Genomic DNA, 23,861 nt, shown 5'->3' with positions numbered 1-23,861 from the left:
ACAGCACGACACAAAACCCATGCACACACACACAGAAAAATAAAACATGGAATGAAAAATAAAATTCAAAGAATGCTGAAAGGACTTCTGATGCATGAAATATAGTCTGAATGTATTCTATGATGAGGCCACCTCAGAGTGTGCACTAAGGAACGCTTATCTGTCTATGTGGGTAACCACACAGTAATGAGCAGTTCCAGACATCACAAAAGTCACTTAACTGTCACGTACTTGAAGTTGTCTCAGAAGTCAAAGCAAGGATAGTATCAATATCAACAGATAAAAATGCTCAGGGCCTGAATTACAAAAGGTTTGCACACGCAACGGGCGAAAACGTGACTGCTCACGGCAAAGAGATGTTGAAACTGATCTCCTGGTGCTGCGTCTAACTAAATTGCACAATTGGAGCGTAGTTCATTTTGCGCATTCGCTGAAGATTTTTTTCAAACAGACGAATTTGGCACACGGAATGTGATTTATCAAACTTAATACAAATCTTTTGGTGTGCTTCCAAATGTTCTCTTGTGAAAACCATGGGAGATATCTAACTTGCAAAATCAAAGTCTCCCACACTTTTACATCTGTTGCCAACAGCGCGTGCAATCGGTTAAACTAACTGAACACTCAATTCATGGCCCGCTATTTGGGAGCTTAGTAAATGAGCACTTTTCTGTGTAATAATTTACAATACCATTAATGGGTCAACTTCAAGGAGTGTTGGTCCTAAATGATGCCCCACAAACACGACATTACACATGCCTTTATCCCTGTGCAAAACAAACAAATATCCCAAAAGCATGTAATCAGCTGACCTCACACTGCTTCCTTTTCTTGGTGAAGATGTAACGAATTAAGGTCTCCTGAAGAACTTCCTGTTTGACAAGAAAATGCCACAGGCGTCGAGCTGGAAAGGACTGATGGTTTTTTGTTCTACAAGACAATAAATTTAAACATGTCAGAATGATCAGAATTAATGAATTCTCAGATCATCTCATTAATACCCCTCATACTGTACAAAATAAAGAATTTGGGTGCATGAGAGAGTGAAAATTGAGTTCTTTACTCATTTCTAATGAGCATTGTTGTATTCCTTTCAGAGAAAATGTAGAAAATGAAAATGCAGAGAATTAAACTATTACTATCTGCAGTAAAAGGGTTCCTAAATTGGGGCTGCTAATCCCGATTATTTTGGTAATAATTGAACTCAAATGATCATTTACTTTTTGGTACAAAACAAGAAAATGTTTATATGTGGTCAAAAATATTACGAAGAACACATTTCTTTGAAACACTATGTCAGTTTCTTTCAGACGAAACAAAATGTACAAAATTTGTTATTTTAAAATAAAAATATGCAAATGTACAAAGTATGGTTTTTGTGATTGAGCAAACCTAGTTCACTGGATATTAATGCATACTAATGTTTTTTTGCCAATTTTGTAATGGTGAAGTGTAATAATCATAATTGTAATCGAATCTTGGTTAAGTGCACAGAGCTTGACTAAATCATGTATTGATGCTCAAATAAAGATGCAGGCATCACCCGCCTGACGTTTATGGTCTTCTCTAAGATCAATGTGCGTGTCAGTGTGATTGATTTACTGTACAGCAAGTCTTACTTAAAAGGAGTGTTGTCTGGCTCCAGCATGGCCTTGTGTCGCAGTATGGCAGGACCGCCTCCAGCACTGAGGTCAGTAGGGTAAGTGTTAATGTAGTTGGGAGGTGGACCGTCAAATTTATTCATGGTCTCCAATAAAATGTGTTCCCAGTTTTCGAGGGTCTTCAACACAGCGTTTGTGAAAGGCGAAGTGACTGGCAAGTCTGCAGCAAAAACAGCACACAAAAATATTTTAATGAATATGCTACAGTTAACTGAAGAGTAACCCGATAGTGTACGTTTGTACCTGCAAAGTCAAGCCCAGTGATAGGGAGGAAGTTCTTAATAGAGTGATGAAACAGTTTCACCATAACCAACCGGATCAGAGCCCAGCTATGGTCCCAAATGGACAGCACACAGGATTGTTAAAAGCAGAAGCACAGCCTTCCAAATAACAGGCTAGAAAAGAAGCACAGCCCACCTGTAGGAGTTGGGGTCAGAGTGCTCAGTCATCTGTGTGTCAGAAAGGAAAGCGTCATCATCATCTTCATCATCCTCTGCTCCACTTTCGTCAGAGTCGCACAAAGCATTGCTCTCTGACAATGGCAGGAAGGGCTGAGAAGAAAAATAAAAAAAGTAGAGGTGAGAGGGAACAAGGGAAGTAACAAACATCACATTTCATTTGTTTGGGTGTAAAGTAAATTGGATTAAAAACAAAACTCTTATTGATTCCAAATGTGGAAAAATGCAGTCGGTGGCTTACTTTGGCCACAAAATAGTCCCACATGCTCAGCTCTGGGGGAATAAATTTCTCCCTGTACGTGGGTCTCTCTGTGGGCAGCGGAGGTGGGGCGGCCGGCGTTTCCTTCACAGGGCGACCAGGTACCAGCATCCTCATATTAAATCTGCGCCTGTATCGGTCCCCATCCTCAGCTGGGGGCTGAGTGGGCACCACTGACGGACAAAACAAAGACACAACATCCTTCAGATTTTAATTCTATCGGTTTGGTCCAGACTGCAAAATGCTGAATAAGGAGGATCTGAGACTGTGCATCACTGTAATGACAAAATATCGAGAAATACATCAGGATGAGTGAATTGCATCAACACCCAGAACACATCCAACTGGCAATATGTAATCTGTGCAAATCTGCACTGTGCAGACATTCAGCATACATTCACTTGGATATGCACAAACCTGCACTGTTATCTTGCAGAACTATCACTGGCATTGCACCAGACAAAACAAGACACAACACAAAACAGAATTGACAGAGCAGTTAGACTCACAACACATTCTTGTATGACTGAAACTAATGCAGTAGATCACAAAATTAGAGACAGAGAAACATCAATGAATGATGATGTTCAGTAACTCAAATAATAATGGAAAAAGGTTTTCTTGGGCGAACCATGTGAAATGCGTGTGCCTCGGCGTTTGTGAAATGGTGCCGTTATCTGTACTCAAAAGGTCAGCATTAAAAAAGGTATTAAACTGATTCCTATGAATTGATTGGATTTGAAGAGGGCCACTTTGCCTCTGTTCTTCAAACGCTTGTCTCTACTCGCTCCTTTGCACTTTTAGAGTCGAAATGCCAATCTGTATCTTCCCCTTCCACAAAACAAAATCAGGGCAGTGAGCGGTGCGAATTTCGGGCAACTCAGTGAATCAGTCTACATTGCAATCATTAGTTATAATCACATACCCACTACTGGCGCACACACTAACTATCACGCATTGTTAACATCAAAGGATTAACACTCGCTCATCAAGGCTATTTAAAGAGTTTTAGGTCCACTGCTTCATTACTCTAACAACTCCACAGGATGTACCTGGTTTAGCCTTAACTTCAGAATTAATCTGTGGGGGGTCAGCTTGGGCTTCTGTACCGTCCTTGCTTGCCCCGACTGTTGCTTCAGCGGCACAACAGGAATGATAGCATGAGTTGAGCACAAAGGACAATGCACGCACATGCAGTACAAAAGACAAACACGTACACTGCAAACAAACACCAAAATATGCTGTTGGCTTTTCAAAACAACCCACTTCAAATCACACATGGCTGTTTATAATAGACATTCAGTGTTAACCACACAACAAAGAGAAGGGGGGTGGGTGTCATCAGCAACAGTGCAAACCTGTACTGTACATCTACCATGCACTTCAATCCTGCAAACCACCAGCTTGTTACTCACAGCTGGTCTTAGTTGCTGGTGCCACAGTGCCTGGCCCACCTCCCCTTGAAACGAGAGGGGGGTACTGTTTGGGACACTGGGTTTCATAGGGAATGGGTTTGGGGGTTTGGGTGAGGTTGCCCTGCTCAGGTCTTCGTGACTCCTGAGACTCCTCTGGCCTGGCTGCCTCAAAATCAGCTGGCACTGGGACACAGGGCAGAGCGCACACTCACACAAGACACTACACATCTACAACAGCATCTTAGGAAGTACATCAGGGCTGAGTGGACGTTTTTGGCCCTGATGACATTTCAGAGAAGCATTACAATGGAGGGAAGAGACGTTGACAACGGGATGGGGCTAGGGCATATAAGTATAGAGACAGGCAAATAAATGCAAAGACAGAACGTAACTAAGTACACGAACACTAACTATACCTGGTGGGGCCTCGGGCCTCTTTGGCTTTATTATGACTTTGGCTCCTCCTCCAAAGACTGCGGCCCACATGCGGTTGTTGAGAGGATGTGCGGCAAGGCGGAAGAGTTCATTGCTGTTGTGGGTGCCCAAGCCGTGGATGAGCAAGGCTAGATAAACAGCCATGACTGCTTCACACAGTAGCACGTTGAGTCTCGGCTGGTCCTCCTCCCTGGCAGACGTCAACAGAGAAATCAGGGACGACACACCTGGAGAAAAGGAACACGCATGCATAACATTATCAAATAGCATCATAGCAAAGAACAAAAATGCAGTCTGTGCACGATATAAAGGCAATTCAGAAATGAACATAATGAGCAGGATCTCTCTTTCTGTTTCCTTGCCAGAGGCCATGAAGCTCCTATTATAGAACACCATCTGCCTATTTGCATAAACAGACTTCCTGCTTTGCACCGCTACCCCCACTTTTCATATTCTCTCGCTATCATGTCGTTGATGCGCTCTCATAGGTCAGTTTATTGAAACAACTCAATTGCACTCTAAACTGATTATGCTAAATATGTCAAACACAGATGAATGAAAATGCAAATCATTCAAAAACAAACAATGGCGTACTTGCTTTTTCAAGTGCAAAACAATTTACCTGGCCACTGCGCAGGAGCAGAGTTTGGAGTGATATGTTCCTCTATGCTTTCTGTACGAAGTCGTTTCCTCTCACTGAGCAACAACCCCTGGTACACCATTCCAGTAAACTGATTGGCCTCTGTCTGGCTGCTGAAAAGTCAATAAAAAGGTACGAGTTTTCATCTACAGTGAAAAGGACAAGGCCTGCTGTAACTGCACCGAAGAGACATACATAAAATATGCCAATGAACATTCAAAGGCGCGAGTTGTAGAGTACCTGTAACTATGGCTGTCACACAGTGCCTGATAGATGCAAGCAGACAGAGATGCTGCCAGTGTGTGTAGAGCATTTACCTGAGGCAGACAGAGACAATTCATTGTTCTAATTTTCCACTCATGAAAAGGACACTGAACAAACTGTGTGAATGAATTTGAGTTCGAACCCGGTCATCCATGATATCTGGATGCGGCGGAGCCTCCATGAGGGTGACGGTGTGCAAGATATCATGAATGTGGTTGCTGAGATGAAGCACGGGGTTGGCTATGACCGTTTTGGTGGTGGCAATGCAGGCCGAGAGCAGAGGCAAGGTGGTTGGAAGAGGGAGGGGAGACTGCAGCTGCTTCACTGTGATCTCCTAAAAACAAAGATAAGTGGCTTCATCATTTACTGTGCCAAGATGAGTGACATGGAACTTGCAGATACATATGGTAGCTAATCCAGTTATTAAACAAGTATGTGGCTACCTGTTGGCTTTCCTGCAGAAGGAACAGGAGCTCCATGCGTACAGAGGTGACTCCTCCGCCCTTGGCTCCATGGAGACTGCAGTAAGAGAGGAAAACCCGGAGGAGGGCCTGGTTCTTCCTCAGCCAAGCCTTGCGCCTTTCCGAATGCTGCTGCTTAGCTTGAAGGCGCCGTCGCTCCATTTGGTGACGCTCATAGGCACAGGCGTCGAGTCTCTCAAACATGTCATCTGATATATCCACTGATGCTGCTCGTTCCACCCAGTGCTCTGCTTCTGACTCTTGCTCCTTGCCTTCCACCTGCATATTCATAAAAATAAAACAGGATTGGTTTGAGATATTACCTGAAGGAAATGTGGAATATTTCACCTTGTAGTTGCAGATGTTATGAATGGCTGCAATCTCCTTTTCCAGCCAACTGTAGAGCTGAAAACGAAGTTTGCCTCCATCCACCTCGAAGCCGGTGGCTAGTGTGCGCAACTCTGTCATTAGGATTTTTAGGCAGGCACGGAACTTCAGCTGCTCTGCTATCACATCCACCTCAGACTCACCCTAAAAGATAAAAAGAGAAATGATCATTTTCTTGTTCACTATGAAGTGTTACACCAAGCTCTACTAGTAACTAAAATAATTTCTTTCATACCATTAGATTAAATGACAGCTCTATTTCATTCCTACTGACCCACCAGAGGCGGTGCTTGAACCACCAAATGTTCCCTTTGTGCATGCGCAGTCCAAGTGTACAATGTATTTTAACGGCTGAGGCATTTAACTCCAACTTCAGCCATTAAATCTCTGCTCCACTTTGAAAATGTTACGGCTTTGCTCCACTTCAATGGAGTCATTCTCATATTAATTGAGTACATTTGGATGAAAGAATTAAATGACATTTTTTAATGACAGAGCTGCACATTGGGACAGTTATTTATAAACAGTTTGAAGGTTATTTGTCCAACCTGTGAGGCATCTCTCTGTAGCTTAGTTTCAAAAGTTCCCTCTGCTTTCGTTTCAGTTTCAAGTTTCTTCATCGTCAGACAATCCTCATCGTCGTCTTCATCATCATCCTTGTCATCCCCCCATTCGAGCTTTAGCTCATCGTCTTCCGACTTGCCAATGGGTTGGCTCCAGTCCATCCCACCTGCATTGTCATCTCCTCCCCAAGCCGGGGGAGCAGGGGAAGCCCAGTCTATACCTGTGGTCCGTTCTAATAGCAGGCTTGAGTTTACGTTGGCCTTGGATGAAGCCTTGCTCAGGGGAGAGGAGCCTGATTTCTTGGTAACTTTGGGAATTTTGGAGAGAACCTCTAGGGCCAGAACTGGGCAGCCCACCTGTTGGATTACATTGAAATTACTTGTGTGTTAATTGTCAATTAGACTCTGTCGAATGCTTTTTTTTTTTTTATACTTTTAAACAGGAATGGTTTGAGTGGTTACAGCCATTGGCCCAGATAAGTAAACCCACCTTGAAATGTGCATTTGCTGTGGTGAAGAATAATTTGCGCTCTATGAGGTTGATCTCATCCGCACTATTTTTTTCTGCAGTGAGCCCCACTGTGGTTGCTGTACCCTCTGAACTTGCAAAGTGCCGCCGGATGATGAGTGGGTGGGTTCTTAGATAGTTGTAGAAACTGAACACTACAGGGTTGCAAGATTTGACCATCACATCTAAAACACAATACAAAAAAGTGAGTGAGAGAGAAAGAAATGTGTGAATGCCTTAAACCAAACGAAGCCTTTATTAATGTTATTGAGACTTCACAAGTAATGTACTGAATGTCTCAAACCAACTCACCAGGATTATCATCATCATCTTTGGGGGTGCGCTCTAAAAGTGTGTCCAGGGCTTGGGTGTAATCCTTCATTATCCAGTACGCTATGCTGCGCAGGAACGGGTCAGGGTGAAGTCTAGAACAATGGTAATGACTTCCGTCCTTGTCACATCCAAGAACCTTCTCATAAAGGAGGCCTTGGCACGTGGATGAATTCTCAAAGTCTGCTTCATACAGCCGAGCAACTATCATGGCTAACTGGAGGTCCTCCATCTTCTCCAGCAACACCTACACACAACAAAACAGTAGATGGGATATGAGCGGCAGATTAAAAATAAATATTAAATGCAAGTTTAGGCATCTAAGAAGCTTTACTTTTTGTTATCTATGTTTTGACTATATAGCATGTAAAACCTTGGTCAAGGAAAGATATGTGGACATTTACCCCATTTATCAATATAATTTGTCTTAGAGCTGCAGAATAATCAGCTGTCTCAGAAACAACAAGAATCTCTATTTTCAGATATGAGATATGCATTGGTGAGAGTTGTTCACACCTCTATTGCATCTTTGAGTGATCCAGCCAGCAAGAAGAAAGCAGCCGACTGTTCAAAGCGTTGCTTTCCAAGCAGGGAAAAAGCATTTTTTAGAGCTGCCTTCCTCCACCGGTCTTCACTGAAATTATTCTTGAAGAACTGAGTCATCTTCTCATCATGTTGGGATCTGAGAGAAACAAACAACTTAACTTCATATCCCCACTTAGTAATACTGTAAATGAACGGTATCATTTTAAAATTGAATAAATAACTAATATTGATGCACTTTTTTAGGATAAAAAAAGTCCCACCTGAAGAGCCCCCACAGGACAGCCTTTTTCTTCATGGCCAGGTAGAAGAGAGCAGCATCTAAGGGGTCATTGTGCCTCTGGAATGCAGCTTTGCCCAACTGATAATACAGAAAATTATTCATGATTAAAAAAAAAGAGTTAAACTTTTTTTTTTTTTTATAATAAACTGATAGACGGAACATATCCCAAATCCAATTCTTTTAGGTGATTTTTTTTGGGATCATAATTTTGTAACATAGCTACACTGTACATATTTTAAGTGCAAGCAAGCACATTTGACATGGAAATGTGCAATTTGTAATCATTTTTGTTAGCCTGACAATAAAGTTAAACAACAAGAATTGGACTTAAAGGTTAAACTGAAACAATTTTGTGCTGATTTCAGTGTTGTGTGAAATAGTCAATCAAACTGTAGCTGTCCCTTACCAGCACTCTGATAAGCACACCAAAAATATTGAAGACTTGTAACATAAATTATTTTGGTGCCGCATTACGCTATTAGTAACATGTTTCTCAGAATTCAGATCTCTAGCTACCTTCTCCACCATTTTCCGCAAGGTGTTGATGTTGCGTATCCACCAACCAACACCAACAGCTCGGAGTTCAGACCACTGGGGGTCACCTCTCTGCATGGCCGGAATCATATTCAGCAGCTCCTCCTCTGCCTCAGAGTGAAAGGCCCAGGCAAAATGGCATGTTGACAGACCTAACAAGGACATATTGAGAGAGAAGATGAGTGATGGTGGCAAGAAAAAAAAAAAAGTGTCAGCATTAAATGAGCTGGAGAGTTCACCGTATTAAATAAAACAGCAGTGTCAAAGTGTTTTACCTTGGTGAAGAAGCTGCATGCGGTAAAGTGGGGGCAGAGAGGTGAGCAGGCAAGTATGAAGACGCATGGCCAGCAGGTACCTCAGTCCACACTCGTCCAGAGCCTCGCCTCCTATAAACACAGCAGGTAGCTGTCAACTGGTGTCACTGATATTCATTTGATTGTGACGTCTCCCCTTTAAACCCTTAAAAAAAAACCTGTCCTTTTGCATGTCACTCTGTTTCTCTTGTCCCTGAACCTTCTTACTGTCTCTGTGCTGGAACAACCTGCTAATGTCTTCTCCTCAAAAGACTAAATAAACCGGATTATAAATTACAGAAAAAAAAAAAAGACGAAAAGATAAGGACAATGGACGATGCTGCAAAGTGCTTGACTAAATTTTGGTGTGCACAGCCTTTGTGTAAAGATAAATCACATATGTTGTACGTTCCAAGGTATCCAATAAAAATGACACCGCATTGACACAATTTCTGACCTGTGTATTGTTGGTCAGTGGAGCTGGTGACCTCAGCACTAGTGGTTGCTACCGTGTCAGCAAGGGCCACCAAGAACATTTGCTCGAGTCGGGTTAGTCCAGGGAGGCTGGAATGCATAAGGTGACTGGACAACACCTAGACAGACACATGGGTAAAGGACGAGTCATAATGAAGCTGCTTGATGTTGTCACTATGTTTTCTGGCTTCTTCTAATAAGTAAGTTTGCTGACTTAATTTACCATTAAAGCATTTAGAATTTCTACACTTGATAAAAATGTAACAGGTTCATTTTTTCAGTCTTCTTAATACCTGTGCATGTTCTGGTCCAAAGTAGGCAGGACCGTATTGTGAGAGGTTGATAACACGAGATTTCTTCTCAGGTTTGTCAGTGGCAAAGTTCACAAAGTCGTCTGTGGTGACTGTTGGCACCTGTTAACACAGTCATAAGTATAAAAGAAATCAGCCTCAATCTTCAACGACAAAATGCTTTCGACCGTTGTGTACAAACCTGGAAGAGGTCAGCATACTGGTCCTCAGCCAAAATGTGCCCTGCCTCACCGTTGGCCACTTTGGGTCCTTTGACAGTTTCTTCTGCCCCCTTGAAGGAAGTGTCTTCGTCAGCCAACATGAGCGCGTAGAGAGGCAGTGGGGGGATGGAGTTGATTTCGGTATAATCCCTTCCTCCGTCACGACCGGCTACGATGGTATCTTTTGCGGTGCTGCCGGTCACACTGATGGTTCTGGACAGATGTCTTCTGGCTCCACCCTCACCTGCCTCTACATCTCTTACTACAGCGACCTCCCCAGCAATACACTTCACCAAATGAGCAAGAATGGCCTGGCAGAAAGACGATTAAAATACACACAGGAAATTGCTGTTAAATACTACTAGAGTAGTGGTCATCAAATAGCGGTTTGAGTAGCACTAGTAGAACACAAACTATCTCTAGTGGAATGCTAAAGAATTACTGAATTATGTCAATCACAGTGTTAATGTAGAAAGTATTTTTTTTAAGCAGAACATGTTTGAGAACCACTTTACTAAGGGATGAGGATGACTCACCTTGGCGCGGCGAACCTTTCCCAAATCCATGAGCTCAAGCAACTGGGTGGGATGATATTGGGGTAGAGTTGGGGACAGGGAGTGTGCTGCCTCAAAAAGTCCACCCTCTTGAAGTCCAGCTGGGGCACGTAGGGCCTCATCCACTGCGGTGCTTCCTTCAAAAACACTCTTGGACCTGGTTCTCCCTTCGAAGACTGCGGAAGAAGTTGCGGTTTGACCTCCAGCAATGTCTGCAGATGACAGGTTGCCCTCCTCTCCCTCACCAGGCTTCTTGTCCTGATGCCACTGGGCATACACATGCATCTCGCAATCCATGCCCACCACCAAGATGCCATCCCTCACCCAAGAGAGTGAGACTGGCAGAGATGGAGTACCATCCACAGAGGACAGCAGGTCCACTGCCCTTAGCAGGATCCAGCGAGAGCGGATCCCCTGTTTGATACTGCCCCCTAGGGGTAGGGTGATGACAGCCACACCTTCTTTGCTGCTTGTCTGCTCATTGACCATGCCAGAGATTCGACCGTACATAAGAATGTTGGATCCAACCCCCACTGTAAGGATGTGAGAGCCATCTTCTTTTGACAACCAATCCAAATGGACGTAATGCTTGATGTTGGGTGAGTTGTGGTCTCGGCTCATGTACAGGTCCGACCTAGTACAGAGAGCAATTTCCTTATATATTTGAGACAGCTGATAGCAGCAGAGTAGCTTACAGAAATAGGCAGTGCCTCCCTGACCTGCTGTAAACAAAGAGGTTAGAGTCCACGCTGACTCTCGGGTCCAAGGTTGACGAGGGTTTGTTGAATTCTTCCAAGTGGAGAGTTTGCTCCAAAACCCACTCTGAACCACCAGTTGATTCACACTCATAGATAGACACATGCATGGAGAAATCTTTCCCAGAAATCTAGAGGGGGAATAAAAAAAAAAGTTAAAATATATAAAATGGCACAGAAATTATTAAAAGTAATGCTGCATTATGAATTATCACCTCATTTTCAATAATTCTTCACAAATAGATAATGATCTTTCCCCAAGTTGTTTGATTTTTTTTCATCATTAACCAATTTAAAATGTTATGATTTCTTTGAGAACAAAACTATTAACTCTATTGAACACTAGAGCCATTTTGGATTTGATTTTGGAAATGCAAAGAACATGCGCAACAGCTATGACATATCTTGTACGTAAGGTTTGTTGACTATTTTACAAATAAAAATTATTTGAACTTGAATGAAATCACCGTCTCATTAATTAAGGCAACACAGACTCGCCCCATGTTTTGGGGGAATTGCATATACAGGCAACAACTGATTTAAACATGTATAATGTAATCTTGGAGCAATAGAACATTCAAATATATTACCTGTCCTTGACGTGGCTGTTTAAAAGCCACAGCCAGCCTACCAATGTAGGAGCATGACACGGCAACAGGCCGCCCTGACACAAACACAGCGCTGTTGTTGTCTTCCTCTTCGTTCATTAGAGCCCACGGCTCCCAGCGGTACATCCTCTTGTCCTGCTCATTGTCACTATCTCCATGATCACCCTCGACGGCACAACGCCAGAACCGCACTCGAGAGTCAGAGCAGGTAGTCACAATCAGATAAGGAGCCAAGCACACGGGGTAGATGGAGGAGGAACTGAGATGACCTAAAAGAAAAACAAGATGAGTAAAACAAAAATAATCCGTAACCTAGTGCCAGATACTCTCCTCTTTTTTAGCATGTAGTACGTAAATAATTTGCAACATATTTATATTAATAAATAAAAGGTAGCTAAATACAGATTCGTAATCCAATTCTTTAAATTTGAAAATAATAAGAGTCAAGACAATGCTCAGGCTGACCAGCAGACGGTGTGGCTCTGGTAACCTCTACCCCATGGGGCAGGTCTAGTCGCTTGCTGTACACCAGTTTGGAACTAAGGATGAGTTTGCTGGCTGACTGCAAGTTGACTGTGGAGGCTGAGCGTGGAAGAGGCCTGATAGGGGAGGTCTCTGGAGATGAGTCGGGATTCATGACTTGATTGGGAACCATGAGCTGGCTCTGGAAGCTAGAATCTTCGTTCAGATCATCTGCGCACAAAGATACAGTAACAATGAAGCTGGATTGCATTTTAGAGATGAGAGTACACAATAAAACTACCAAATAATGCTTCTATTAAAATAAATATCTTACCAACACAGGCCTGAACAGACTGGAGGTGCAAGTGCCACATTTGTAGCACTGAGTTCCTGTTGAGATCCTTTTCTATCACCACTAGGAAAAACTTCTCCGAAAATGGTGGAGGGTGGTAATCTGGTATCAGAAAATTATTTGAATATCAGGTTTGCGAAGTTGTAGAAGGTGCAGTATTAAACATATAGTATAGTGAGTGCACCTTCGCCAGATGGAAAAGCAGTTGTGTGTGTGCCTGGTTCTTTTTGAGGTTTGTAACCTAGAATGAAGTCCTCTTGGAAGACATGGAGCAGCTGCGTGGTGGAACCACACTATTGCATATGGAAAAAGAAAACGCAATCACAATACATACTCTGTGTACACAATGTTAGCATTCCAAGATCTGGATTCCCCCCACGCTCAGGAAAGTGATGCGAAGAGCAATGACTCACCTGGTTTGTAATGACATCCAGCTCTATGATACAGCCAGGTCTGGCGGTAGACTGCTGACTGACAATGTTGAAGACTTCACCAACTAGTTTCTGAACCGTGACACAAAAATGATTGTAAGTATAGAGAAAACGTGGTGAAAATGCAAAGATATTTTTATGTCATCTATGATGCTAATTCATGCCTTGGTTATTTTTTCCCCCCCAATATGGATGAATTATATACAGTTTTGTGTTTTGGTTAGTTCCGCTTCAAACGTGACACCCACCCAATTAGTCCACAAAATATCGTTCAATTCAAAAACAGGGAAAAGGTGACATATGGTTGCCACATGACAAGTGGCATTCGTGTGTTTCTGTGTGTTGGTCCACTCACAGATGTTTCCGGATCTGAGAGTTCATCTAGTAGCTTTCTGGCATCGACCACAGCTTGATACAGACGAAGGTTCTTACCATCTGATGCCACAAAGCAGGCACTGGCACTATTACAGTACGTTCCTGAAGGGAGCAAAATATAGTGCGACAGTGAGATGAAACAAACTTTTAAGGCTGTAGAATATAAGGAGACAAGATGATTTCCTTTGCATATTGTAGCTGAGTAGACTTTGATCATCTGAAATACCAAATGCATGACTGCCTCTCAAAGCTGAACGAAATGTTGCTGCACTGTCTTTTATTTTAGACAGATAACATGAAATAATTCAGACATCTTTGACATGTTTACCAAGTACAGAGCTGGGGACAAGTGAAGGCAGCCAAGCAACATTGCTGAAAGCAGAGGTGTGCAGCGAGTTGATCCGAGCCAGTTCGGAGACCCCTCCGGTGCATGAGAGTGGTCCAATGTGATCCACTCGCCACAAGATGAGTTCACTGTAGATGGCATTGGGGTCATGGAAGGTCCTTGTTGCTGCATTGCGAAGCTGCTTCCTGATAAACAAAGAGAGAAATCCTTGTGATATTTATTGTCACTACCTCTTCTGGTTCTTGTCCATTATACCTTTTCATTGCGTCTTACCTTGGAAGTCCCTTTGGAAGGGGAAAAGTGGGAGGTTGTTCCCCATCCATGCTTCCAGGAGCCGAGGGAGGTGTAAGCAGTGCATTATGGTGTGAGGATGTGAGCAGCAGTGGCAGCACTGTATGACAGGCTTGGTCATTCAAATGGAAACGGTGGCCACAATAGCGAAATTTGTGGGATACGGTCATCACATTGGAGAATGCGGAGTGCTCAGCGAATGTCACGGCCCACTGGAAACGCAGACAAACTTCTCAGATTCTGCTAGCATACAAAAATACTACTATTCCCACTCCATCCCCCCACACACACCTGGTTAAGAGATCCGTCAACATGCTTGGAGACCATCATAACTGCAGGACTAGTGCCGGGATTAGGAAAATAAGAAGAGGCTAATGCAGGCAAGCCAAGGCCGGCCGAGGCTGAGGCAGAGTGAGCGACGTGTTGAACCATCCTTCCTTGATCGCCTGCCCTGAAACTCTCCCTCTCGGTCAAAGTACAGGCATACATCAAGATGTTTTTACTCAGAGAGTTGGCATCGCCTGTAGGAAATGCCACTGGGATACGGGAGGAAAAGGACACCTGTAGGCATATTGGGCAGGAAAGATAACCACAATCATTCACAGTGATTTGATTGTTGGATTTACACAATAATTGCTGACCAGCCAAAACATTATACCGCATACATTAGCTAATTGTCAAGGAGAGCCAAGGCAAGGCTATATCAAACGGTATGCCTTTACAAAGATATTGAATTTAAATGCACACTGTCAGAGAGGATTTGAACACTTTGGTTGGCTTATTTAGCTTCACAAGAGAGGCAAATCCTCCTCCACTATAATCACCAGTGAGTGTAATGTATGCCTGGATGAGCATGTGGCACAGTAATCACTGATTAAAAGCAGCCAAGCTAATATTTAGGAGAAAAAAAAGACTTAATTTCACTTGCGTGACATTAAAAGCAGGACACTGCAAGGCTTTCAAACCATCAAAGCTGTTCTTACCTGAACCTGTCGGAAGATCCCTTGGTTAAATTCATCCAAGTACTTGACATGCCAAACAAGGAAAGAGCCATCAGTTGGGTGGATGGTGAACAACATGTCAGGACTCTTATTCCACTCTGTGATTAGAATCTCCATCCTCCTTTCCAGCAGCATTGAGGGCAAAGGCAAGCTGGAGCTGGATCCTGGTGAGGATGCCTTTGTGCTTCCCTGCTCCCCTGTCTCCGCTTCCTCTCCAAGTTCAGATGAGCCTTTGTCAGACATCTCATCCAGGTCTAGAAGTAAAAAAAAAAAAGTTTCATCATGTGCTTGTGCCATATACGCAATAAATGTGTCATTAAGGAATGTCCACTGGACTCTGGTCGTACCAAAGTCAAACTTCAAAGCTTCGGGGTCCAGGGGGTCTTCTGTTGCATGATCTAGCTGCTGTTCAGAGTACTTGCGGAGCTGTAGCATAAAAAGATCCATCGAGCAGGTGAAGCTTAGATCTTTATTATTGAGCCAATGAACCACAAATCCTCCTGCCCCGGTGCCATCATCTGGGTTGAAGAGCGTAGAGTCTGCCAGCATTGATGGGATGTCTGCAAGTGAAAACAAGGAATAAAGAGGAAGCGGAGACAGATCGATCATTGAGACACAGTAAATCAATACAGATAAGAATAGCGTATGCTGTAACTAATAGGAGATGAAATGGATCTAAGGTAAAGACGGCTGCTTCGGCGAAAACGCCTACCTGTGTTGGGATTAATGCTGGCTGAAATGTGGAAGTGACACAATGCGTTGGCATGATGAGCAATGTGGCGATGAGTGTGTGCATCCTGCGTGCCAAGCTGAGAGGGGAGCAGCTCACTGTGAGCTACCAAAGCAGATGATCGTCGCCTTCCCCGACGCAGATGCTTCAGGTGGTGAATAGACTGTTCAAACCAAGCAAATAGCAAAGATTTTAACAACAAAGAACAAAAAAATCACAACATATTTTTGCTATCAATTATTTCTGTTGAGGTGTCATAAACTACACCATGTCGTATACCTCCAAGGCATGTTGAATCTTGTCCTTGTTGCCTGCCAAGCCTGGCAAGCTAGAGCTAAACGAATGCGTGTTCTCAGATATTTGCCCCCCAAGCAAGCTGTCTTCTGGAAGCAGGGTCTCGGACCACAGCCTACACACGCCATCCTCACATGATGTCAGCAAAACATTGCACACCGAACCCCTAAAAGACACATGAAGGATGCACTTGACATCCACAAAGGAAATACAGGACTTCATTTTGCAAATAGATATTCATTTGCTTACTTTGGCATGTACTTGCTAGTCTTCCTCCAGGACATACCGGTGACCGAGCGAGGATGGGCCAGGTAAACAAAAGAGAAGTGAACGGCGGGTGGTTTCTTATCCGCGGGGTCCTGAACGACCACTGCGGAACGCCAGCCCGTGGTGGGATACCACACTTTGAGTAAACAGTCATCCTGCATACGCAAACACACACGTATCATTTTTGGTGATTTCATTCGGTGTCCTTTTATTTTGCAAAGTCAAGTTATTGGCACACCTTCCCAACTGTTGCAAAGTACTCTCCATCAGGGGACCACTTGGCAACGTGCACAGATGCAGCAGTCCTGTGGGCCACACAGTCACATTAGCTTAATGCAAAAGAAAGACAGCTCACTCATGGCTACCACTGAAGCTGCCGATGTGCAATTTATGGGGGGGATGCTTAAAAAGCTTTCACTTCCCTGTTTGGGTGGTTTTACTGATCATGCACGTTTGTCATAAGATGAGAATTACATGAACTGAAGTTAAATCACATGACTTGCAGCATCATGATAGAGTTGAAGCTTTTCACTATTGAGTTATCAGAAAACCCTCAGTATCACAATATTTTCTCATTTGTGAAGATTCTAACTAGATTTGATAGATCTGCAACTCATGAAGCAGAAAGGAAACATTTTCCCTCGTCAGTTACGCATAAACAAGACGCACTTGCACTGCCAGACACAGTTCCAGTCATTAAGAACAGGATGGAGCTTTTCCTCAGACGCCTGGCCATCCTCCTCTTCGATTAGGGCGTCTGCCAGTGGTGGGGCCCACAGCTGGAGCCGCTCGGTTGCTGCTAGGATACGGTTCCCTGAAGACACAACGGCACTAGGTGACACATCTCACGGCCAAGTTGATGACTAAAGAGCAAAGAGCATCATTTGTATTATGGGAGATACAGAATACTCAATTGCACATGTTCTTCAGGGCAACTGAGGTGGTAAGGAGGTAAAAGTATTTCAGGGAGAGGATTCAATTAGTCCGTTTTTGGAGAGAAAAACATTAACGTGTTGATTTTATCACACAGAAAGCATTGGCATACCCTGTGGGTCCCAGGCCAGGTTGTAGGTGATGGCGTCAAGGAAGAACTGCCCTGTCTTTTGCCACTGATAGTTAAGATGCTGTTAGTGACAGGAGAGCAACACACACACGCACACCATGCGATGTTATTGGCTCCCTCGCCCACTTCATCTTATTACATTTTTTGGTAAACAATAGTTTTTATTAGACAAAATGGCTACCTTGTGCCGTTTGTTTGGGTTGGTAGAGAGAGGTTCAAAGATGCAGACTGTGTTTCCATAGGAGGCAGCAATCTACATAAAAGCAGTATTCAAAACCATTAGAAAATAATATACAGGAAAAAAAAAAAGATCTTGAAGATAAAAAAAACAAAACAAAACATCAATAAATAGACATCTTGAAAATTACAATCAACACAATGCTTAACAGCACCTGACTGAGTTTAAAAAGATGAGAAATGTCCCTTAATGGACAAAGAAAGAATACGTACTGTTAATCATAATCATCATCATAAAAGAACAGCTATAGCAACGTTCTGTCCTTTTTCTTTCTTTTTGTCCTCTTCCATCTGCTGCCTTTTAGAAGCTGGCAGCACTTTACAGAGCTGGGGCCAACAAAGTGAAACAAGCACAAAACTAACGACATACACACTTCAAGAGTGTGCTGTGGTTTCAAAATTCAATGACTGCAAACAAAGCGGACAAAAACAAACCGAGTGCAGCAGTGAAGGAATTTGAGTGCGAGGTCAACACTTACCCTGCCGAGCTGATGGGAGCACTCCACACAGCCCACCTGAATGTTCCCATTCTGTGCTCCTGGAATTATCTGCACACACTCGAAGTCACTAGCCAAGATCACCACATCACAACCTGAGCCATAAGCCTGAAAATGAAAAGGTTTCTCATTAAAATGTGCCATTAAAAAAAATTCTGTTTGAAAAAAGAAAATACAGGTGCAAACAAGTAGCAATTCACTTTAGTTTGGGTTCTATATCAAATATACAACACAAAAAGTGAAGAGCTTAAACTGGAGAGGATTATAAAGCATCAACGCAACACTTCTTCACCATCATGAGCCCAAATTACATAAATAATAGTATTCAGGAGTGCACACTCGCATTCACACAAACAATATTAGATCATAAACGCAGTGTATTTAGCAAGTTTTAGCCTTTTATTTAAGGTTATATATATTTTAAACAGGAGTGCCTGAACAACAGCTTATGTCTTCCATTATTCAGGAGAACAGGAGGAGAGGCAGGGAACCACTGAGTCACACAATAGGGACGCTTTATAGTCACCACTGAAAAACAAACTAATCGTAGCGGTTATGGCCCCGGTGGTTGATGCAAGATGAGTCTTTGTGCACGCTGCATGCGAGAGGCAAGTCAAACGAAAACTGCAGTCCGTGGATTACACGTCCCCCCCCCACACACACACACACACAGCTTCATCTGCTGCAGCACATCACGACTCGGAATTAAAACGTGGTCACCGTCACGCACTGTCTTGGGCTGCCGTGTATGCGGTGGAGATTCCCTTTAACTGAGAACAAGTCATTTCCATCTAGTGGGGCTCTGAGCTACTCGACAAGTCAAAAACACGAGTACACCAGTCACAAACTGGAGTCTCTCATCACCTCTTTGTTCCCTTGGTTTGTGTGTCCTGTTTCTCTTTCATCATCGACATGCGCCAACAGTCTCATGGATAACCAACAAGGTGCGGCGGAAAAGGTGTGCAAACAATGACCGCTTGTTTGTTATGAGAGCATATTCCTGATGTATAACAAAATGACACCATTAAAATACAAATTTGGAAGCACGTTAGAAATACATTGGAGTTTTGTAGCATTTACGACCAGCAGTGTGAAAATAGACCACTTATCATTTCAGATGACTGGATGCTGAGATGATCAGCATCTCCGCATATGGGAAAACAACCACTTCTATTAACACCACCCATTCAGCCATTTTCAACACCGCTTATCATATTCAGCGTCATGGGGTGCTGGGGCCTATTTCAGATAACTTTGGGTGAAAGGCGGACTACACCCTGAAATGATAGAGACAAATGACCATTTGCACTCGCATGCACACCATCGCTGAGTGGGAACTGAACTCAGGCTGCCTGGACACAAGTCAGGCGAGTGTGTCGCAACACCCTCAGTGACTACATGACTATCACAGTTTTCGAAATGTACACAGCATACAGGAACACTATGAAAATATTTGTGTTCCCTTTTATTCCCATCGCAGTCTGACATTTTGACAAAAATCTAAATGGATATTAACTCAACTTTGCTCTGGGGCCAACGATTAACTTATTTTGTTAAGCATCTGGATATATGTTAAATGATTGAGTCACTATAGCAAGGTGCAATATACATCTTCATTTTAATATTACGATCAATGGGACCGTCCACCCTGCACAATCACAATCCCGCCGCCAGTCTTGTCATCTTTCATCAAGCAGGAACTCGCCTGCAACCTAATGAACAGATGGACAAAGACAAATATGGCGTTCCTCTTTCTTTTTCATTATCTCGCCGGACAATAAAGGCTCAGCAGAATCCTGCAGCATCATGACTGACTGACTGACACTTTTGTTAGCTATCATCACGATAGCATTGCTCAATCAAATCTGATGGTAGCTTTTGACTCTACACAATGTACACACTTAGGAAGGTTAGCGTTTTGATGGTGGCATTTTTCTGGACTTCAAAATATACACCACCAATACTAGTTGGAAAAAACATTTACTAATGTTACAAATTAATGCATTCACAAAGCGACTTTGGTTGATCCGAAATATATCTAGGGAGGTCAATCCAAATCAGGACACCAGGGTTGTACTTTTCTCCTGATCTGATCAATGCAACATTCCACCTTGTCAGTATTTAAAGAATGTAGCTGACTGAATAAATATTGCTCTTTTCTTTTTTTTTTTAAGCACAGTACTGTAGGAGGAGGAACGCAATCGCGAGTGTGAAACTGAAAATGCATTAAAGTTGAAGTGAATGTCTCGATATGGGAGATTTCTAATGGTTTCCATTTCAAATGTTTATCCTTGCTCAATTTTGGGAAACTCAAGGGTGATTTTTACACTAGTAATTTCCTGGAGGACAGCTTTGGTGTTTTTACAGTACCAATGAGATCTGCAGGCACCTTTGTTTGGAAGAGCATCTATTCAAGGCAATTCGGGGGAAAAACTAGGGGCATGCAGCTGTGTGGGATTTTTTTTTTTTTTTTTTTTTTTTTTTAGAACAAAGTGTGAACATGCATGCACTGACTGTGGCAATGAGAGTAGATAAGAAGAAGAGAGCGAGAGATCACTTCTGTCTTTCTTCCATGCAATGGCCCCTATTCCCAGCGACTAACTCAATCATGCAGACATGTTCTGCTGCTGCAGCTGCTCCCAACACTTTCCCGCACGAGCTTGGCTGCTGCAGTCAAAAGCCTGAGCTAACAATATTTTTTTCTTGCTCCAAATCAAAAATTTTTAGCCAAGAGAGAGAACCCCAGTATGTATGGCTTCTATTCCGACAGACTACTGTGCACAGTGAGTCAAACAAAACCAAGCTCTTCTCAAATCTGTATGAATATTGTCCGAACATTTGCAATGCAAAAGACGTAGTTGATGCTGCAAAGTCTGAGATATAATTTTTTTATATCACACGGCACTATGATAGAGCTCGGCACATAAATGCTTTTTATTTCCACTGTGCCGGGTTTAGCAGAGCAGCCCCAGAACACAACAGAGCCTGTTCCACTGTCGGCACAGTGTTCTTTGCTTTGCACAAACAGCACAGACATGATTGAAAATCCCACAACGGTCACAAGGCCACAGTCCTGGCCTGTCAATATGCATTTCAGCAAATTCCAGTCTTATCAACTTCAAGTTATTTTAGTCATGACAGTAGGGTTGTGAAATAACAGTGGTGAAATAGTGTTGTGTTAACACTCTTGTGCTTGCATTTGTTGTGTGTGTATTCCAGGGATGTAGCCCAAGAGCCCACGGGGTCAGTGACAGTGTGAATGAAAATACATCGGACAGATTGTCTAGTGTTCTTCAAACGTCCTCTGGGACAGAGAGGGGAAGCACCAAGTGCACAATCTATGGCCTCAAGGCAAAGTGCACAACTTCTGCTTCAGAGCTAGTTCCAACCTACGCTGATGCACGAATATGAGCCTCAGAGCAAAGCTCGCATGCATTTGCAGCCTCCATCTGAAGTTAACATCAGGGCAGAAGAGAACACGTCCCCTCTATATTGCAATTCAAAAAGATACGAGTTAGCCCGCAATAAAATACCCTAATGAATGTCAGGAAGCAGCCAGCATCTGGAAGAAAATGTATACAAAAAGACGAAACAAAAATTTGGCAGCCATTGCACCTGCCTTAAATTTTATTAAGACAGTCACAAAACTTTTGACGCAAACAGTCATTATACAGAAAGCTTCTAAATTGTTAGCTAAATCTTTGTAAAGCAGCTTGTCCCAGACAATGTCAAAGGAGTAAGTTGCCAGTTTCATTAGCAGCTGCCAAGAAAAACTTGAGTTTTAGAGGGCAGATTGTCTCATGGGACATAACAAATTACTGTCCCTGAATCATCATAAAAAAAAAAAACGGGGGGGGGGGGGGGGTGTCAATCCTATCCTGACCATTATCAATTGATTACAAACAAGCTGAACAAAAGCATAGACTCTTCAGTTTACTTCAAATGGTGCATTTGAGGTAAATGTGAAAGGTAATAGGAAAAGATTGAGAGAACCATTCCGCATTATTGCCATCACAACAGCCACTGTAATATTATTCTGTTTGTGTCTTCCAAGACAAAATGCAATATTGACCAGTTGTCTGGGACCTCCCCGCATGAAGAAGAGATAAACATTGGGAAGCTTGTGGTTCTTGCCATATGTGACAAAACGTGCATCTATGCTGTTTCATAAGCATCAATATGAATTTGGCATTATTTCCAAGAGTCACTGCCGCTAGCGCGTGTGTCCATATAAGGCTGCCTACGTCATGGCTGATGCTGGGATGACAGTGAGCTAATGATCCGTGAGGAGGATTTAACGCCAAATGGTTGCGAGCTAAGCCACTTCTACAACTAAATACTATAATGTCTCTCACGTTCAAAGTACAGCCCCCTTCCTCGTTATAAGCACGGTAACATTTAGACCACCATACAGCACAGTATTTGCGAGTTACGATAACGGATGCGCAAAGGGATTCCCTTGCAGTAATTGCAACGTGACAAGATGCTGCTAAAGGTCATTGAGTGACTGCTATTAAATCATGTGCATAGATAACAGCGGTAATTGACTAGTGTCGATATTGGCGTAGAAAGGTCAGTAATTGTTTTTTCAATACAGGGCAGACGATCAACGAGGAAGGCAGGAGAAGTCTCGAGTGTTTGGGATTCTCACAGTGCGGCAGTTTGCTAGCTTCATACCCGGTTAGCTTTAGCGGACTTTAGCTTCAGCGAGCTAGTTCGCCCCCGTCCATCTGGTATGAGGCTAGCTTGCAGCCCACTCACTCCGCTTGTCACTAGTTAGCATCAACTCAAGTCAAATAATATTCAAATACAAACTCACCGTGAACGGAACGTCATTCACGCTCCCCACCGAGTAGCAGCAATCCCCGGGGTTCACTGCTCCCGTCAGCACCTGATGCAGATGCATGTTTTTTGCCCCAAAATTTGTATTATGTATTTTTACGCTGCAGCAGATGCCGTTTTTTAATTATTTAGAGCGAGTCCACCCTGTCGGTTTCTCCATCTGGCAGCAACTGGGGATTCCATCAGTAAGCGATCAGTAAGCGTTCGAGTCGTCCACGGCCTCGTAACGTCGTCTTGCTCCACAGACGTCGTGGTTGGAGAGCGAATTTGTTTTCCAGCCGTAAAATGTAATTTTACGTGACCGACATCTACTCGCGTAAAAGTGGCCATCCGTCGCCTTTCGCTGTCAGCACCATCCCCACGATTAATCGTCAAAGCCGAGGCAACAGAGGCAGCTGAGGCTCTGCAGCGAGCCAGGCTGACATGCGCGTTCACGCCGTTGCCTAGGCACGACTGGGTGCTCATAGATCCACAGCACCTAGATCAAAGTCTGACAACGACTTCATTAATATTCACATTTGTTCCCGATTGATTTATATAAAGGAATCGTTTGAAGTAAACCCTGACCTATTTGAAACACTACTTTGCAATATAAACCCGAATTTAAAACCATAGCCCTAGTCATTTGAGACCCTCATTACAAACCCTAATTAATACCAAACTAGTCTGAACCCCTACTTTGAAAGCCTTAACCTAACCCCAATACAGTCCATGGAAACTCTAAGCCTAGTTTAAAA

General features: G+C 43.2%; 1 protein-coding gene across 4 annotated transcripts in view; it reads right to left on the bottom strand.

Annotated features, from left to right (window-relative positions):
* The window catches only part of dmxl2 (Dmx-like 2), a 29,234-nt gene extending 5,663 nt beyond the window's left edge, over nucleotides 1–23,571 (bottom strand). Inside the window, exons 1-46 of one of the 4 annotated variants that reach the window (XM_037248522.1) lie at nucleotides 23,102–23,571; nucleotides 18,265–18,390; nucleotides 17,730–17,801; nucleotides 17,531–17,609; nucleotides 17,155–17,299; nucleotides 16,724–16,790; nucleotides 16,468–16,640; nucleotides 16,204–16,384; nucleotides 15,907–16,087; nucleotides 15,542–15,754; nucleotides 15,177–15,448; nucleotides 14,485–14,754; nucleotides 14,176–14,405; nucleotides 13,885–14,087; nucleotides 13,537–13,658; nucleotides 13,164–13,253; nucleotides 12,935–13,043; nucleotides 12,733–12,852; nucleotides 12,402–12,629; nucleotides 11,919–12,205; nucleotides 11,293–11,459; nucleotides 10,556–11,207; nucleotides 10,001–10,330; nucleotides 9,802–9,921; nucleotides 9,492–9,627; nucleotides 9,017–9,127; nucleotides 8,724–8,893; nucleotides 8,188–8,285; nucleotides 7,898–8,063; nucleotides 7,364–7,628; nucleotides 7,034–7,236; nucleotides 6,529–6,900; nucleotides 5,942–6,124; nucleotides 5,576–5,872; nucleotides 5,275–5,466; nucleotides 5,109–5,185; nucleotides 4,851–4,981; nucleotides 4,210–4,455; nucleotides 3,794–3,976; nucleotides 3,431–3,511; nucleotides 2,796–2,822; nucleotides 2,361–2,551; nucleotides 2,079–2,212; nucleotides 1,905–1,990; nucleotides 1,620–1,821; nucleotides 813–930 (exon numbers count right to left, since the gene is read on the bottom strand). In XM_037248522.1, coding sequence (XP_037104417.1) covers nucleotides 813–930; nucleotides 1,620–1,821; nucleotides 1,905–1,990; nucleotides 2,079–2,212; nucleotides 2,361–2,551; nucleotides 2,796–2,822; nucleotides 3,431–3,511; nucleotides 3,794–3,976; nucleotides 4,210–4,455; nucleotides 4,851–4,981; nucleotides 5,109–5,185; nucleotides 5,275–5,466; nucleotides 5,576–5,872; nucleotides 5,942–6,124; nucleotides 6,529–6,900; nucleotides 7,034–7,236; nucleotides 7,364–7,628; nucleotides 7,898–8,063; nucleotides 8,188–8,285; nucleotides 8,724–8,893; nucleotides 9,017–9,127; nucleotides 9,492–9,627; nucleotides 9,802–9,921; nucleotides 10,001–10,330; nucleotides 10,556–11,207; nucleotides 11,293–11,459; nucleotides 11,919–12,205; nucleotides 12,402–12,629; nucleotides 12,733–12,852; nucleotides 12,935–13,043; nucleotides 13,164–13,253; nucleotides 13,537–13,658; nucleotides 13,885–14,087; nucleotides 14,176–14,405; nucleotides 14,485–14,754; nucleotides 15,177–15,448; nucleotides 15,542–15,754; nucleotides 15,907–16,087; nucleotides 16,204–16,384; nucleotides 16,468–16,640; nucleotides 16,724–16,790; nucleotides 17,155–17,299; nucleotides 17,531–17,609; nucleotides 17,730–17,801; nucleotides 18,265–18,390; nucleotides 23,102–23,188 — 8,193 coding nt within the window. In that variant the 5' untranslated portion in view covers nucleotides 23,189–23,571. The remainder of the gene's footprint in view (nucleotides 1–812; nucleotides 931–1,619; nucleotides 1,822–1,904; nucleotides 1,991–2,078; nucleotides 2,213–2,360; nucleotides 2,552–2,795; nucleotides 2,823–3,430; nucleotides 3,512–3,793; nucleotides 3,977–4,209; nucleotides 4,456–4,850; nucleotides 4,982–5,108; nucleotides 5,186–5,274; nucleotides 5,467–5,575; nucleotides 5,873–5,941; nucleotides 6,125–6,528; nucleotides 6,901–7,033; nucleotides 7,237–7,363; nucleotides 7,629–7,897; nucleotides 8,064–8,187; nucleotides 8,286–8,723; nucleotides 8,894–9,016; nucleotides 9,128–9,491; nucleotides 9,628–9,801; nucleotides 9,922–10,000; nucleotides 10,331–10,555; nucleotides 11,208–11,292; nucleotides 11,460–11,918; nucleotides 12,206–12,401; nucleotides 12,630–12,732; nucleotides 12,853–12,934; nucleotides 13,044–13,163; nucleotides 13,254–13,536; nucleotides 13,659–13,884; nucleotides 14,088–14,175; nucleotides 14,406–14,484; nucleotides 14,755–15,176; nucleotides 15,449–15,541; nucleotides 15,755–15,906; nucleotides 16,088–16,203; nucleotides 16,385–16,467; nucleotides 16,641–16,723; nucleotides 16,791–17,154; nucleotides 17,300–17,530; nucleotides 17,610–17,729; nucleotides 17,802–18,264; nucleotides 18,391–23,101) is intronic. The other 3 variants (XM_037248518.1, XM_037248520.1, XM_037248521.1) reach the window with 3 other exon arrangements.
* Nucleotides 23,572–23,861: the final 290 nt, after the last annotated feature.

The sequence above is a fragment of the Syngnathus acus genome, chromosome 3 (assembly GCF_901709675.1).
Source record: "Syngnathus acus chromosome 3, fSynAcu1.2, whole genome shotgun sequence".
Taxonomy (NCBI): domain Eukaryota; kingdom Metazoa; phylum Chordata; class Actinopteri; order Syngnathiformes; family Syngnathidae; genus Syngnathus; species Syngnathus acus.
The sequence above is the reverse complement of the archived record's forward strand: the minus strand, read 5'-3'. Positions and strand labels throughout refer to the sequence as shown.